The sequence below is a fragment of the Doryrhamphus excisus genome, linkage group LG4 (genome assembly GCF_037039965.1).
Source record: "Doryrhamphus excisus strain RoL-2023G ecotype Guam linkage group LG4, RoL_Dexc_Guam_v1.1, whole genome shotgun sequence".
Lineage (NCBI taxonomy): Eukaryota > Metazoa > Chordata > Actinopteri > Syngnathiformes > Syngnathidae > Doryrhamphus > Doryrhamphus excisus.
Window position 1 is genome coordinate 20,479,846 of NC_136360.1, and position 15,909 is coordinate 20,495,754.

The 15,909-nt window shown below is 41.2% G+C and overlaps 1 protein-coding gene and 1 long non-coding RNA gene across 2 annotated transcripts in view; one reads left to right on the forward strand and one right to left on the reverse strand.

Moving 5' to 3' along the window:
• The window catches only part of LOC144898373 (uncharacterized), a 205,986-nt gene that overhangs the window by 156,249 nt on the left and 33,828 nt on the right, over window positions 1–15,909 (forward strand). The gene's annotated exons all lie outside the window — the stretch shown is intronic.
• The window catches only part of fbn3 (fibrillin 3), a 127,467-nt gene that overhangs the window by 51,591 nt on the left and 59,967 nt on the right, over window positions 1–15,909 (reverse strand). Inside the window, exons 8-9 of the mRNA XM_058073253.2 lie at window positions 15,224–15,349; window positions 8,988–9,113 (exon numbers count right to left, since the gene is read on the reverse strand). Of these exons, the coding sequence (XP_057929236.2) occupies window positions 8,988–9,113; window positions 15,224–15,349 (252 nt within the window). The remainder of the gene's footprint in view (window positions 1–8,987; window positions 9,114–15,223; window positions 15,350–15,909) is intronic.

Genomic DNA, 15,909 nt, shown 5'->3' on the forward strand with positions numbered 1-15,909 from the left:
TAGTAGCCCCTACGAGTACCCGGCAGCCATACTAGTGTCTACTAGCATCTACTAGGACCCTACTGGCATCTCCTAGTACCTGGCAGTCTCACTGGCGGCCCTACTGGTGTCTACTAGTACGGGGATGGCCATGTGAGTGTCTACTAGTACCTGGAAGCCCTACTAGACCCTACGAGTACCCAGCAGCCCTACTAGTGTCTACTAGCATCGACTAGTACCCTACTGGCATCTCCTAGTACCTGGCAGTCCCACTGGCGGCCCTACTGGTGTCTACTAGTACGGGGAAGGCCTTGTGAGTGTCTACTAGTACCTGGAAGCCCTACTAGCCCCTACGAGTACCCGGCAGCCCTACTAGTGTCTACTAGCGTCTACTAGGACCCTACTGGCATCTCCTAGTACCTGGCAGTCCCACTGGCGGCCCTACTGGTGTCTACTAGTACGGGGATGGCCATGTGAGTGTCTACTAGTACCTGGAAGCCCTACTAGCCCCTACAAGTACCCGGCAGCCCTACTAGTGTCTACAAGCATCTACTAGTACCCTACTGGCATCTCCTAGTACCTGGCAGTCCCACTGGCGGCCCTACTGGTGTCTACTAGTACAGGGATTCCCATGTGAGTGTCTACTAGTACCTGGAAGCCCTACTAGCCCCTACGAGTACCCGGCAGCCCTACTAGTGTCTACTAGCATCTACTAGGACCCTACTGGCATCTCCTAGTACCTGGCAGTCCCACTGGCGGCCCTACTGGTGTCTACTAGTACGGGGATTGCCATGTGAGTGTCTACTAGTACCTGGAAGCCCTACTAGCCCCTACGAGTACCCGGCAGCCCTACTAGTGTCTACTAGCATCTACTAGTACCCTAGTACTCTAGTAAATGAGGTGAAATGTGACAGAGTAGGCCATATTACTTTGGGACTGCGTGCTAGGTGTCATTGCAGGTGTACAAGAGTGCGGCTGGAGTGGCGGGCGTGGCCAGAGAAGCAACAGACTGCACACTTCAATTAGAAAGGGCAGTCGTTAAAAACCCCAACTCATAAAACGAGTCGTTTTTTCCAGCCGTGCCACCGTATGACACACATGCATGAAAAGGTTTCTGGGTAATAGCTCCTCTCAGAACACGGCCTACGGGTGCCCTGCGCCCCGTCCATGGTGGGTGGGGAGGAAGTTCCTTTATGGGCTGGAAGGGGGAAAGGTTGACTGGGGTCTCCACTAACTGCCGGCGTCTCCAAAGAAGTTCCAGTGGGACGGGTCAGGGTCAGTGGAGCAGCAGTGGCCATTTTACCATTTCCCTCACTCTCCATAAGGATGAATGCATACTGTATGTACTGTACCTGTGGGGGCACATTAAAGCATTATTGGGGGTGGGGCGCTCATGTCCATTATCTCACTAATGAGCTAGCAGTCTGGAATGAATCAGTTCCATGTGGGCCAATTTTTGCCAATTAGAAGGAACATTAGTAGGGGGGTTGTGCAGTGTATGGGAATACATACACTACATACACACATACACACATACACTAATCTACAGTTGTAGTAGAAATACAGTAGACTCTCATTCTCATGTACATGTACACAAAGTGAACACATACCAGCTGAGACATCCCGTAGGACTGAAGGAACTGGAGGGGGTTTGCTGATGAGGATGATGAAGGCTTTTAATTGGAAGCAGACATGCGTGTGTGTGTGTGTGTGTGTGTGTGTGCCACGACACCAGCATATGCTTTCATTTGTGCCGAGGTGTTTATAGAGGAGAACTGACCAACCCATCTTTTCTCCTCTGATTCCAGCGTGACAGGGCATTAGGATCTGATTACTGCCACGCCCTCTCTACAGCCCCCTATGCCCCCCCCCCATGACGGCACAGACCACATCCAACATGGACCCAGTCAACTTTACGAACCCGTCATGGCGTTACCGTACCAGGAATACTACAAATATGTTCCCTTAGCGTATAATGTGATTTATTTACTGTACATGTTCCATAGCTCCTCCTAGATATTACATTAGACCAAGGGTCTCAAACTAGCGTCTCGCGGGCCGCTGAGGCCCCCCACCTTGATACCAAAGTTTAATGTTGAAATGACAGCTTAAAGCTGTGTGCACACCGGACACAATTAACATGATTTTGCCCCGCCCATACTGTTACCCTACCCTGTTACCCCGCCCTGTTTTGCTTTGGATTAGCAATGAAGCTAAAGGCTTATGACGCTGGGTACAAATAAATGCAGGAAATGATTTGGAATAAAAACGGAAAATACACGTCAAGATAAAGCATCTCATCAAACATGTTGTTAAAGTTACCACGCTGCTCCCAGATGGAACTGAGTACGATGCTAACTTGCTAATTGGGTCAAATTATTAAGTTTCATTAATGTTGACGTTAAAGGTTAAATAACTGTTAATACTGTACATTTCAATCTGAAAAAAATAATTTCTCTACCAACTGTATGTGGTTTCTTACGATTTTCCTATTTGCTGTTTTATTATTATTTTACTTATTTATTACTGATTGATTGATTTATTTTCTTTATTTTTAATTTGTTTATTTTTTTAATCTTTGTGTATAGAAAAATAAAAATGAAAATATTTGAGAACAGTGGAATGTTTTATCAGATATTTTGGTGTGGAAAACCGGAACCAAAGTACTGAAAAAGTGTAGAGTATGGCAGAAGCAAAAGCATTGAAGATTGTTTTATTGATTTCTTTTCCAGTTTTTAATAAATGCGTATTGGGTTTTTTTTTGAAAACCTGATGCTGCCCGGCTTCACCCAGAACCTAGCTCTGGTGGCCCCCAGGTAAATTGAGTTTGAGACCCCTGCATTAGACGATCTTTGACTGGAGTTTTTCTTAGTACAGTGAAGTCTCGTTATATCGATATCGGTTATATCAAAGTACTGCTTATTACGATACTATTTTCATTTCCCGGCAAATTTCTAGTCTTTTATGATATAATTAGTTCCGTTAGTACGATACCCGGTTATTATGATAATCCGGTTACTCCGATGCCCTTTTCATCTCCCGCCAGCCAATTTGGTCTGCTTATATCGATACAAAAGCAGCTTAAATCAATCTTTGCTTAAGGATTTCAATACCAAAAAAGAACACGGCGAACGGCTGCTTCCAGTCAACTTTATTTTTCACACTTCCACCACCAGAGCGCAGCACACACACCGATTCCCGCACTTCCTGGTTCACAGGTCATGCTCAACCCGCCCCACATAGCTGGCCAAACACATGCCTGCAACAGAAGAACCAACTGACATAGCATACACACCTATTCCAACGAAGACACAAGCGTACAAATACATGTATTTAATTGTGTTGTATTCAGATATCTTTTTATCGCTTGCAATAATCACTGTTTTTCATAAGCAGCCGTTCGCCGTGTTCTTTTTTGGTATTGAAATCCTTAAGCAAAGATTGATTTAAGCTGCTCGACATTGTTCTATACTATAGAACAATGTCGAGTGCATTATTGCCCACTTTTAATGCAGTTCGGCGCAGAATCGGATATATCGACAGTCCGGTTATATCGATATTTTTTCCGACTCCCGACAATATCGATATAACGAGACTTTACTGTACTTAAAAACAGCAGATTGCTCCTGTCAAATAGAGGATCTCAGACAAACTTTTTTTTCTCAATGGATCGTAATAAGCACCGCAGCACTCCTAGGATATTTGACTATAACTTTTTTGCACAAGATCCTTAAAAACAGCAGAGCAGTCCTGCCGTATAGAGGATCTTTGACAAGTGTTTTTGTAGCAGCTCTTTCAAAACATCAAAGCAGTCCTGCTATAAATAGTAGAGGATCGAAAGTGTTTTTGCCAAAGCTGTCATACATACTTAAGCATCTTTGACAAATGTTTTTGTTTGAAGGTCCTTGAATGCACCATTGTATGTGGGTTAACTTCTTCCATGCTGCATGGATGGATGGATACTTTATTAAAATCCAAGAGATAGACCCCTGTATTGTATTTTTCCCTTTTCCCGGGGCACAACCCCACGTTACTTGATGCTAGCACACACATCAAACAGCGACGTCATCATCTTTTCTCTGAAAGAAACTCCAGGCTGGTACTGGTGGATGGTGGGTCTGTATTCAATTAGTGCTTTTAACTTGATGTTGTTCCTGTCTTAGTTTTACACAATACATAACAAATAAGACACGTTAGCGTTTTTGCAACAAGCCCTTAAAAACAGCAGGGTGTTCCTGTCATATAGAGGATCTTTGATGAGTGGAGAAAGCTCCATTCACTGATGGAAAGAAGCTGCTGCATCCTGCCTCTAACATGTCCAACCAAGCAAGAAACCACGTTTATAAATGTAACATCAGCACCAGCAACCTAAAAGTGGGGCTGAACTGAGGCCGGGGCTGGGGGTGCGACTCGGGATCCCGGACTGGGAATATTCCCAGGTGACATATCAGTGAGATATGCTGGCGGGTCTGCTTTATTTTATCGGTCTCCCCCACATTTTGTCTGCTCCAGTTTGGAAGCGGGACAAAGGCCGAGGAAGGATGTAACGGGGCTGCGTCTGGCACCTGTTTTATTTGCGCTCTCTCTCTTTTTATTCCTTCCCTTTGGGACAGCTGGAGAGAAGCCTGCCCGCAAAGAAAAGACGCCGGCTTTGGAGAATGTAGCGATGTTGGCAAAAAAAATGAATGATTTACTATATAGAGTATATTAATAACATAGACAGACAATAAATCCAAGTATCAAACCAACTAGAAGACTTGGGTTGATTGACCGCCGCGCCCCCTTTCCACGAGACACCATGTGACCAAACCTAAGTGGACATTTTTGGTTCTCCTTGGCCGAGAGGCGTGTTTTCATGGCCCCGTGCTTCCAATTAAGGGAAATATTTGATACTTTGGACTGTTGAACCGAGCCGCAGAAGGCCTGCTCTTGTTTCGACATGACTGCTCCGACGCACAGAGCAGTTTCTCAGCGTTTGGTGAGGAAATCAAAAACGGAGAGCAATTTTGCACGGGGGGACATGACCTCATCCCCGGCAGACGCCTTTGGGATGACAGGAGTTATTGTACGACTAAACTATGAAGTGATTCCAAAGGGGAGCAAGGGTCTGTAAATGTCTCACTAAATCCTGTGGAGAGGCTGAGAGGTTTGCGTATTCATGATGATAGATGATGGATGGATTACACACGTACTTTATGTACAGTACATGTAAAGTATGCGGTCATTATACAGTAGCTTTGCTGAATTCAAAAATCAAACAGCGCCTCGCTACCGTCATTCAATGTCCTCATTAACATATATGGCGCCCCCCTATGGCTTGTGGTGAAAATGCTTTGGAAGACGATTCCTATTCTTAGGAATAGAAGGGTTACACCATAGGGCAGGGGTGGGCAAACTTTTTGACTCGCAGGCCGCATTGATATGACAAAATTTACGGGGGGGGGGGGGCAGACTATATACAGTGAAGAAAATAAGTATTTGAACACCCTGCTATTTTGCTATTTCTCCCACTTAGAAATCATGGAGGGGTCTGAAATTTTCATCGTAGGTGCATGTCCACTGTGAGAGAGATAAACTAAAAAGAAAAATCCAGAAATCACAATGCATGATTTTTTAACAATTTATTTGTGTGATACAGCTGCAAATAAGTATTTGAACACCTGTGTATCATCTAGAATTCTGACCCTGAAAGACCTGTTAGTCTGCCCATTAGAAGTCCACCTGCACTCCATGTATCATCCTGAATCAGATGCACCTGTTTGAGGTCGTTAGCTGCATAAAGACACCTGTCCACCCCATACAATCAGTAAGACTTTAACTTGTAACATGGCGAAGACCAAAGAGCTGTCCAAAGACACCAGAGACAAAATTGTACACCTCCACAAGGCTGGAAAGGGCTACGGAGCAATTACCAAGCAGCTTGGTGAAAAAAGGTCCACTGTTGGAGCTATCATTAGAAAATGGAAGAAGCTAAACATGACGGTCAATCTCAATCGGAGTGGAGCCCCATGCAAGATATCACCTCGTGGGGTCTCAATGATTCTAAGAAAGGTGAGGAATCAGCCCAGAACTACACGACAGGACTTGGTCAATGACCTGAAAAGAGCTGGGACCACCGTTTCCAAGGTTACTGTAGGTAATACACTAAGACGTCATGATGTGAAATCATGCATGGCACGAAAGGTTCCCCTGCTTAAACCAGTACATGTCAAGGCCCGTCTTAAGTTTGCATATGACCATTTGGATGATACAGAGGAGTCATGGGAGAAAGTTTTATGGTCAGATGAGACCAAAATAGAACTTTTTGGTCATAATTCCAATAAGCGTGTTTGGAGGAAGAAGAATGAAGAGTACAATCCGAAGAACACCATCCCTACTGTGAAGCATGGGGGTGGTAGCATCATGCTTTGGGGGTGTTTTTCTGCACATGGGACAGGACGAGTGCACTGCATTAAAGAGAGGATGACTGGGGCCGTGTATTGTGAGATTTTGGGGAACAACCTCCTTCCCTCTGTCAGAGCATTGAAGATGGGTCGTGGCTGGGTCTTCCAACACGACAACGACCCGAAGCACACAGCCAGGAAAACCAAGGAGTGGCTCCGTAAGAAGCATATCAAGGTTCTAGCATGGCCCAGCCAGTCTCCAGACCTGAACCCAATCGAAAATCTTTGGAGGGAGCTCAAACTCCGTGTTTCTCAGCGACAGCCCAGAAACCTGACTGATCTAGAGAAGATCTGTGTGGAGGAGTGGGCCAAGATCCCTCCTGCAGTGTGTGCAAACCTGGTGAAAAACTACAGGAAACGTTTGACCTCTGTAATAGCAAACAAAGGCTACTGTACCAAATATTAACATTCATTTTCTCAGGTGTTCAAATACTTATTTGCAGCTGTATCACACAAATAAATTGTTAAAAAATCATGCATTGTGATTTCTGGATTTTTCTTTTTAGTTTATCTCTCTCACAGTGGACATGCACCTACGATGAAAATTTCAGACCCCTCCATGATTTCTAAGTGGGAGAAATAGCAAAATAGCAGGGTGTTCAAATACTTATTTTCTTCACTGTATTTACACCTGGTCCACCTGGTATTATTGTATCTGTAAAATTGTCATGCAATCTGCTATTATTATTTATTATTTTATATTTATATTTAAATATTTTAAAAATAATAAAATATTATAATAATTACAATAAAATTAAAATAATAATTATTATATTATTATTATGTTAAATATGCATATATTTAACATATATTTCTCATATATAATATGTAAACAACAAACCATGTCAAAAAACGAAATTGATAAAACCATCAAAAGGTTGGCTCAGGCCATGATGCCAGGTTGTATGTTGAGTTTAAATGAAATACTTTGGAAAGATTGGGCGGGCCGTATTCAAACACTTGGCGGGCCGGATGTGGCCCCCGGGCCGTAGTTTGCCCACCCCTGCCATAGGGAGTCCTACTTTTTTCCCGTGCCTGTATAGCGGGGGGGTCCAAAACAAAACAAACGAGATTATTATTATTATTATTATTATTATTATTATTATTATTATTATTATTATTATTATTAAAATAATAATAATCATAATGTCATGGGATAAAATAACATCATTTTAGTTAAGTTAAAATATTCAAGAAAAATCGAAACAAAGTCGTAACATCATGAGAAACAAACAAAATAACAAAAATTTACATTTTGAAATCAAAATAAAATGTTGTAATTGTAAAAGAAATGGAAATAAAAGTTGAAATAGTTGGAAAAAACAACTGCACAAAAGGAAAAAACTGAACAAATGATCGAAATAAAAATGAGAAATTAGTCACAATTTCACAGGAATACACTCGTAATATTGTGAGGAAAAATAATGTCATTTTAGTAGCGTAAAGTTTAAATATTCCCCCACAATATTAATATTATTTTTTCATATTAAATTTTTTCCTATTTTTCGCAAAATTAGGGAAAAGGTTATAATATAATGGGAATAAAGTCCCAATATTATGGGAATAAAGTGCATTAATAAATTATTTTGTAAAAGTAGTATTTTAAAAAGTAACAAAATATTTGCAAAACTTTAAAGACTGAAATTCATAATAATATTACGACTATGCTGATAATACTACTAGTACTTTTCACCTATATCACAAAGCCGAGATTTTTTATCAAAGTGTTGCATTCTTTCATTCTTTCAGCATGTGGCCCTGAGAGGAAAAGTTTGGTGATTTCAATGTACATGTATCCCTTTCAATTGTATAGTAGTATTATATATATACTTTTATATAGTAGTATAGTAGTAGTAGTATAAGTATCATGCATTGTTTTCTGCTCGGATTGACAGGAACAAATGAATTGGATTTATGTTGTTCCCTATGGCAAAAATGCTTTCAGTTTTCCCATGATTGTGTTTTAGACAAACGCTTTGGAAAAGACTTAAGACCAAATCCGAAGTTCCACTGTCTTTTCCAAGCGTCTTGGCTTAGACTGATGTCATATTTATTAACACACAATAAAAAGGCCACACTAAAATGATGTCTATTTGCTACAAATTACGGCAGGCTATTTGTACCAAATCCGACTAAGTCCGTGCCAGAACAGACCTTTTAATGCATAATGTGGTTGCTTTTTTGTATTTTCACTGTTTCTACCCTAATATAAACGCATAAATCAACACAGAATAACACATTACGCGTGGGAGTTAGGAGGAAAAGCATTTCCTTAGATGAAGACGGTTCTATTCCATCATTGCGGGATGAATCTTATAAGTTAACACCTGGTTGTGTTTGGCTGTGCTTGACTTGAGGAACACATTAACACCTGGTAACGTTTCATGGGGCGCGTCACAGTGAGGTATCCGTCTCACAGCATGTGCAAATTAATGCTGTGGAGGCCAAAGAGTACACAAAAGCGTGTTTGTCAGCGAGCCAGTCTGACTCATCACATGCACGCTCATCGCACGTCCATCCATGAGGACGGGAGAGCCTGGGAATGTTGCCCGGACACTCACTCACCCACGCATCTGGAGCCGTCTGTGCTGGAGATGTAACCTCGTGGGCAGGTGCAGACGTAACTGCCGGCCGTGTTGGTGCACTCGCCGCCATCGCACACGCCGGGGATGGTGCTGCATTCGTCAATGTCTGAAAAAACATGTTTAAAAAGTGAGCTCATGGGAAGTGACGACAGGCTGTTAACGTCACAGGCAGGAGAATCTATTGATTTTCTCACCTGCACAAAAGGCTAATCTCACCTCATTATCGTCAATCTCAGCTATTTTTAACTCATTCAATAACCGAAGACATAGTTATACATTTTTAGAAACCCAAACGCCCGATCCCAACAACGTATGTGTACGACTTTTTGCTGGAGAGGCTAAAGGAGGTGATGATGTAACTCCTCACCAATGGATTATGTTTGGGAAAAATCTTAATGCCATAAAAACGGCCTGCATGCACACCCACACACATTCAGTTCACTTCCAAATGTTCAAATTGTACATGAAATGTGTCTTTTCACAAAAAGCTTTTTTTCTCCCTTTTTTATTTGGGAACTCATATTTTCCTGAAAGTTACTGCTGATTACTGAAGAACTGAAAAAGGTAGAAACAAACAGTTTTTTCTGATGACATCCGGGAGTTCAATTCTTCTTTTGTAGCTTCCATGTTTATATAGCCATAGCACACAATGTTCCGTGTCTATGATCTAAAATGGTCAGTACTATCATATCGGCCCAGCATATTTGATACAGTTATGTCTCGTTATATCGATATCGGTTATGTCGAAGTACTGCTTATTACGATACTATTTTCATTTCCCGGCAAATTTCTAGTCTTTTATGATATAATTAGTTCCGGTTAGTACAATACCCGGTTATTACGATAATCCGGTTACTACGATGCCCTTTTCATCTCCCGCCAGCCAATTTGGTCTGCTTATATCGATACAAAAGCAGCTTAAAGCTGAATCAATATTTGCTTAAGGATTTCAATACCACCATTAATGAAATCTGTAAACGGCGTATTGTTTGATTTTCGGCTAACACCGTTTCGGCTTTTCCACCGACGGACGGTAATTAGAGGATTACAGGTAATTAATATGAGGTAAGTATTAAACAATCTTTTGAAGTAAAGGAGTAAATATTTGTATAATTTAGAGGGAAGATTCAGTGAATAGACTTTGTGTTTTCAGATGTGTTCAATATTCTTGGCACTAGCTTTACTGATAAATTATGAAAGTAAACTTACGGTATTGCTTGATCAAAGAAGCAATCTCTTGTTGTTTGAAATAAATCAATACACTTGTATCTTAAAGATTAATATGAAATGTTAAACAATATTGAATCTTTTGTGTTAAAAGGTGAAACGGGGAAGCAGAAGAGGATTTTGCATTGAATTTTGGAAAAGAAATAGTCATTAAAAAAGTGTAAAGACGTTTTTATTTAATGCATAAGTTTATTTTTCACTTCACTACAGTACAAAAGCATGCTAGATACGCAATCCATGAAGTCAAGGAGAAAATTACATGCCATATCAAAGATCTGCCCACTTTTAATGCAGTTCGGCGCAGGATCGGATATATCGATAGTCCGGTTATATCGATATTTTTTCCGACTCCCGAGAATATCGATATAACGAGACTTTACTGTATTTAATGTTGTTTTATGTATTTTGGTGCCATGTTGTGTCATCTCCATTACTTTTGATGACATCCACAAGATAACTTATAATCTATTGTAGCACAAAAGTATCAGTGATGTCTTCTTTATGTGTTCGCCTGGAGGTAATATACTGTAGCTTCCAACGTAGAGCTGCTAATTCAATTAAAGTTCCATAATGGAAAAGAAGAACTCAATAAACCCCAATAAAACGGCAATGACCTCTGAGAGTAGCGAAGCGCGGTGTTGCGGGGGCCCACCCATGTGTGGTATACTTTATGACGCCACATTATTCGTTAAGGGTTTGGGGGCTCATCGCTTCATGCCGGGGAAAAACCCAAAGTGAAATTCCACGATGCATCAAGTTTTTATGATGTGTGCCACTTATTTATATGCATGTGCAATTACTGCAGCGCTGTAGGCCATAAGTACAGTAAAAGTACCCACGTGGTTCATGTGTGTTTGTGCCTTTTTCCAGGGACTATTTATGGACCACTCATTGATCACTTAACTTTGGATTATGCTTCTGCGTAATCTCCCCCATGCCAACTTCCATTTGTCGGCCAAATGGCAGCATTTTGCAGCGATCATGACATTCGTTGACTATTTAGCTTGATAGCTTCCTTCGTCTTGTGAGTTCTTGCTCCAGTTCAATGGTGTTTCTTAATCAATTTGAAATGTTGTACGATAACCAAGACGGTGTAACCAAGTAACCAAGTACGATAACCAAGACGGTGTACAAAAACCGAGGCAAAATTTGGGAAATTTTGAAAACCGAATCCAGCTAAATCTGAGCTGTTTGAAAGTTGAGTTTTTTTCTGTACAATTGGGTGACATCATTAATCCATTCCAGGAAGTCCGACTTTAACCGAAACATACTCTAACCAAGTGCTTCTCAGTTTTCATTCATTCATTCATTTTCTATCGCTTTTTCCTCACGAGGGTCGCGGGGGGTGGAGCCTATCCCAGCTGTCTTCGGGCAAGAGGCGGGGTACACCCTGGACTGGCCAATCACAGGGCATATATAGACAACCAATGAACAACCATTCACACTCACATTCATACCTATGGACAATTTGGAGTGGCCAATTAACCTAGCATGTTTTTGGAATGTGGGAGGAAACCGGAGTACCCGGAGAAAACACGGGGAGAACATGCAAACTCCACACAGAGATGGCCGAGGGTGGGAATTGAACCCTGGTCTCCTAGCTGTGAGGTCTGCGCGCTAACCACTAGACCACCGTGCCGCCTGCTTCTCTGTTTTTTTTTTTATTATTTTTTAGAATACTAGAGAAACTGAAACATATATTTATGTACGTATCTGTACTGTATCAGACTGAAAATCCAACAAAACGGAGAGCAATGCAAGCGTATTCAAAAGTCAAATTTCAGTACTACCAATTTGTACTTTTGTAGGTCTGCCTTGAAAGGAAAGCCTCTCACGCCCCGACTGACAAGTCCCACGTCCCCCCAGGGGGCCCGCCCCACTATTTGAGAAGCACTGCTCTAACCTAATACATTTTTCCCATAAGAAATCACGTTAATGCAATGAACTCATTCCTAAAGATGTTAACACAAAACACATTTACAATTACAGTTTTACATGCAGAAAAAATAACATATACACATAAAATATTAACAAGTCTGAAAAGTAGTATGTGTAGGATAGGGCACCTATAAAACTATTAGACACTTTCTCATTTAATAACATGACAAAGTGTATCAAAACATTTGACTCGGTAGAAGCCAGATGAAGACGTCTGATAAATTTAAATCATTTAAGGTTACTTTTAACATCATCAAAGACATAATTGCTGCCAAAGACAAGATGTGGCAACGAGATCAACACCTACACCACCTTCCTGTTTTGCCTTGAGTTATTTCTTGAATTCCTTAGTGTTTCTCACTTCAAGTCTCTCGCAAAATGGAAAGTTGCAAGAGTCAGCATTTTGACAAAGAAGGTGAGAAACACTATTGAAGTCATAAGAAGTCATGCGGTGTATTGATGACGCAACAAGATGTGCGCTATATTTAAACCAAGGCGACATTTTAGCCTACGTTTTCAATGTAAACTGAAAAAAACGTGTCCAACCGGCTAACCGGGGTGTATGCCAACTAAGGTTCCACTGCATATCCAAAAAAGTCTTCTCAGAAGAAGAGTGGAAGCTGTTTCAGCTGCAAATGGAACCACCACCTCCACATTTCCACGTCCATGGCTGGAATGTCCAGGTGTCCAAAAAAACACGCGGCCCGCGGGCCAAATGTGGCCCACAGGACACTAGTTTGAGGCCCCCGCCTTGATATGAAAGTTTAATGTTAGTGCGGCCCGCGCAAGTTTGATATGGATGCTGTATGGTATCATGTACCCAGAAAAAATTATTACGTTTGATTCATGTTCATGTTAAAGGTTAAAGAACTGTTAATAGTTATCCTCCCTATCCGTGTGGAAGTGGTAAGTTTTTGGCTATTTAAGTTTAAAGGAAATAACTTGAAGGCTACCGTTTAGGTCGCTAGGTCTCGAGTTTGCGAGTTAGCATGTGTCTCAAGACCCTGCAGTTGCGCAATATGTTGTAAATAAAAAGAGTATAAATGTGACTATAGTCGTGTTTTGTCATGTCTACAGGGCTCTAATAATGCTTTGTTCATTTTAATCTGAAAAAAATAATTTGTCTAACCACCAACTATATGTGGTTTCTTGCGTTTTTATTATTTGCCATTTTATTATTATTATTGTTATTATATTTATTTATTACTGATTGATTGATTTTCTTTATTCTTGATTTGTTCATTTATTTTATTTCTTATTTCTTATTTTGTGTGGAAAAATAAAAAATAAGATATTTGAGAACAGTGGAATGTTTCTTGTAGAAAATTGGAACCAAAGCAAAGTTTATTCATTTTTCTGTTTTTAATAAATACGTTTTTTTTTTATACCCAGCCTCGCCCAGACCCTAGCTCCAGTGGCCCCCAGGTAAATTGACTTTGAGATCCCCGATCTAAACACAAAGTCCCCATGCAAGAAGCTGAGACGGACTGAGGTGTGTAACGTCGACATGCCCGACGTGTTTCTTTGTTCAAACTAACAGATGGTTTGCAGCCAAAAGACTGTACTCATGAAAGGCAAAAACACAGACTCAACAAAAAGCAGACCATAAACCAGGTGCCTTGTTGAGCCAAAAACAATCAGACACCCATCACATCTTAACTGCACTTTTTCTTAATTGCCTTAAAACCTCAACCAGTTTACAGTGGAAGCTGGAAGCGAAGCTGCTTTGCTTCAAACAGGCAGAAACATGGCCGACGCAAAGGAACAGGACTCAGACTATATCTATTCTCACTAGCAACCATATGCGTATGAAGTTATGGCATTTTGTGTTAATGGTGTTTCATGTTACAGTATTTCATGTTACAACGTTGTGTTATGCTGTTCGTGTTACAGCATTTTTGTTACGTCGTTTTTTTTTGACATATTGTGTTACGCCGTTTCGTGTTTCATTGTTCGTCTTATGACGCCGTTTCATGTTACAGCATCTTGTGGTACGGCATTTGTCTTATGACGTATCGTGTTGTCGCGTTACGTGTTATGGTGTTACGGCGTTTGTCTTATGACTTACCATGCTGTGATGTCATATGATGTATCGTGTTATGGTGTTGTGTGTTACAGCGTTTTGTGTTACGTTGTTTGTCTTACGACTTACCATGTTATGACGTTTACTGCCTTAAATGACTTACAATGTGAGTTTCGACCGACGCAGTTTGGTTCGTAAACACGAGATTGGCTCAAGAGCTACTTACTCGTATACATAGCTGCACGGACACAGCCGCCCCTGCTTTCCCTTGCCAACCCCCCACCTCCACATTGTCCCCCAAGCCTAAGGCTGACTCCCCTGATGGCAGTGCGCCAAAGAAAAGGAAAGCCACCACCCATGCAAGTGCAAGCAGACGTTCCAAAATGCTCAGAAAGGGGAGAAAAACTGGCTGTAATCAAGGATCAAGATGCGACCCTTGAACATGTGAAAGGACGTGCTCCTACAAAACGGAATGGGATAACTTTGTGGTAACTTTGTCTTTTATGACTGTATTTTTCTGTGTACAGTGACGGCGACTTGGTTGTTCAAGTACTGACTTACTTTCTGACTATTAATGGCCGAAACCAATGCATGTTTTTGGACTATGGACAAAACATTTGTCACAGTTTGGCCACCCGATACTTAGAAAGCTTTTGACAGCCTTTCCAAGAAGTAAATAAACATCTTCAGCTCAAGAGACACAAACGCCACCTGGCTAACTATTAGAGCTTTCTGTCAAAGCATTGTTTAAATTCCATCCAGTCAACACATTGCAATGTGATTCCATTACACTCTGTGTGTGTGTGTGTGTGTGACTTGCACATGCCCGGGCAACTTTAACTGGGAACATGCTGTCACTGCTACCAGCATACAATCCCATCTCATCTCATCTAATAAACCAATAGTGCAAAAATGTGACCTTATTCCGGCTAAGTCAACCTCAGCTGTCTGACGATTGTATTATTGTTATGCTTGTTAGGAGGACTTTTGCGGACCAGGATGATAAAAAGAGTTACGCCCAGACTCACCTTCGCATTTGTGGCTAGTTTCACTCTGACGGTGGCCAGCGGGGCATTTACACTCGTAGGATCCCACGGTGTTGATGCAGTTCCCTCCGGCACAGAGACCCGGCACTGCTTGACACTCGTCCACGTCTATCAGCAAAAACACACAACGCTTACAAAAGTGACACTTTTTGGTCATTTCCTGTCAATATAATATTACATATTGTTACATTAGGAATTTTATTCCAGTTTTTAGGTTTTTTTCCATTAGTGTCACATATCGGAAAATAAAGGGATGGTATACTAAGAAGGTAAAATGCTGTGGTGATGCATATTGCACATCTTTTGTTGGTTGGCTCTGTTCAACAGTTATTTGAGATAGTCAAATTAAATTGTCAATGATATATAAATGGACCTTTTCACTGACTTATTCAAACATTTTACAGCGGAAACCCCACCATATCGTAATTTGCCACTCACTCCTGCGTCAAATGCGACTTCCAGCAAGTCATTCGACCAGTAAATGGCTTTATTAAATGTACACTTTTCCCAGCATTCCCCGTGAGTCACGTTTCCCAGTATTGATGATAAGTCAGTGGGCGGCATCATTTGGAAATGAATGTGCACACAATTATTCACAAAGTGGATTTATTTCCCCCTCGATGCGCTTCACAATCCCAAGACGCTTGTGTTGGAAGAGGCTGTTTTCA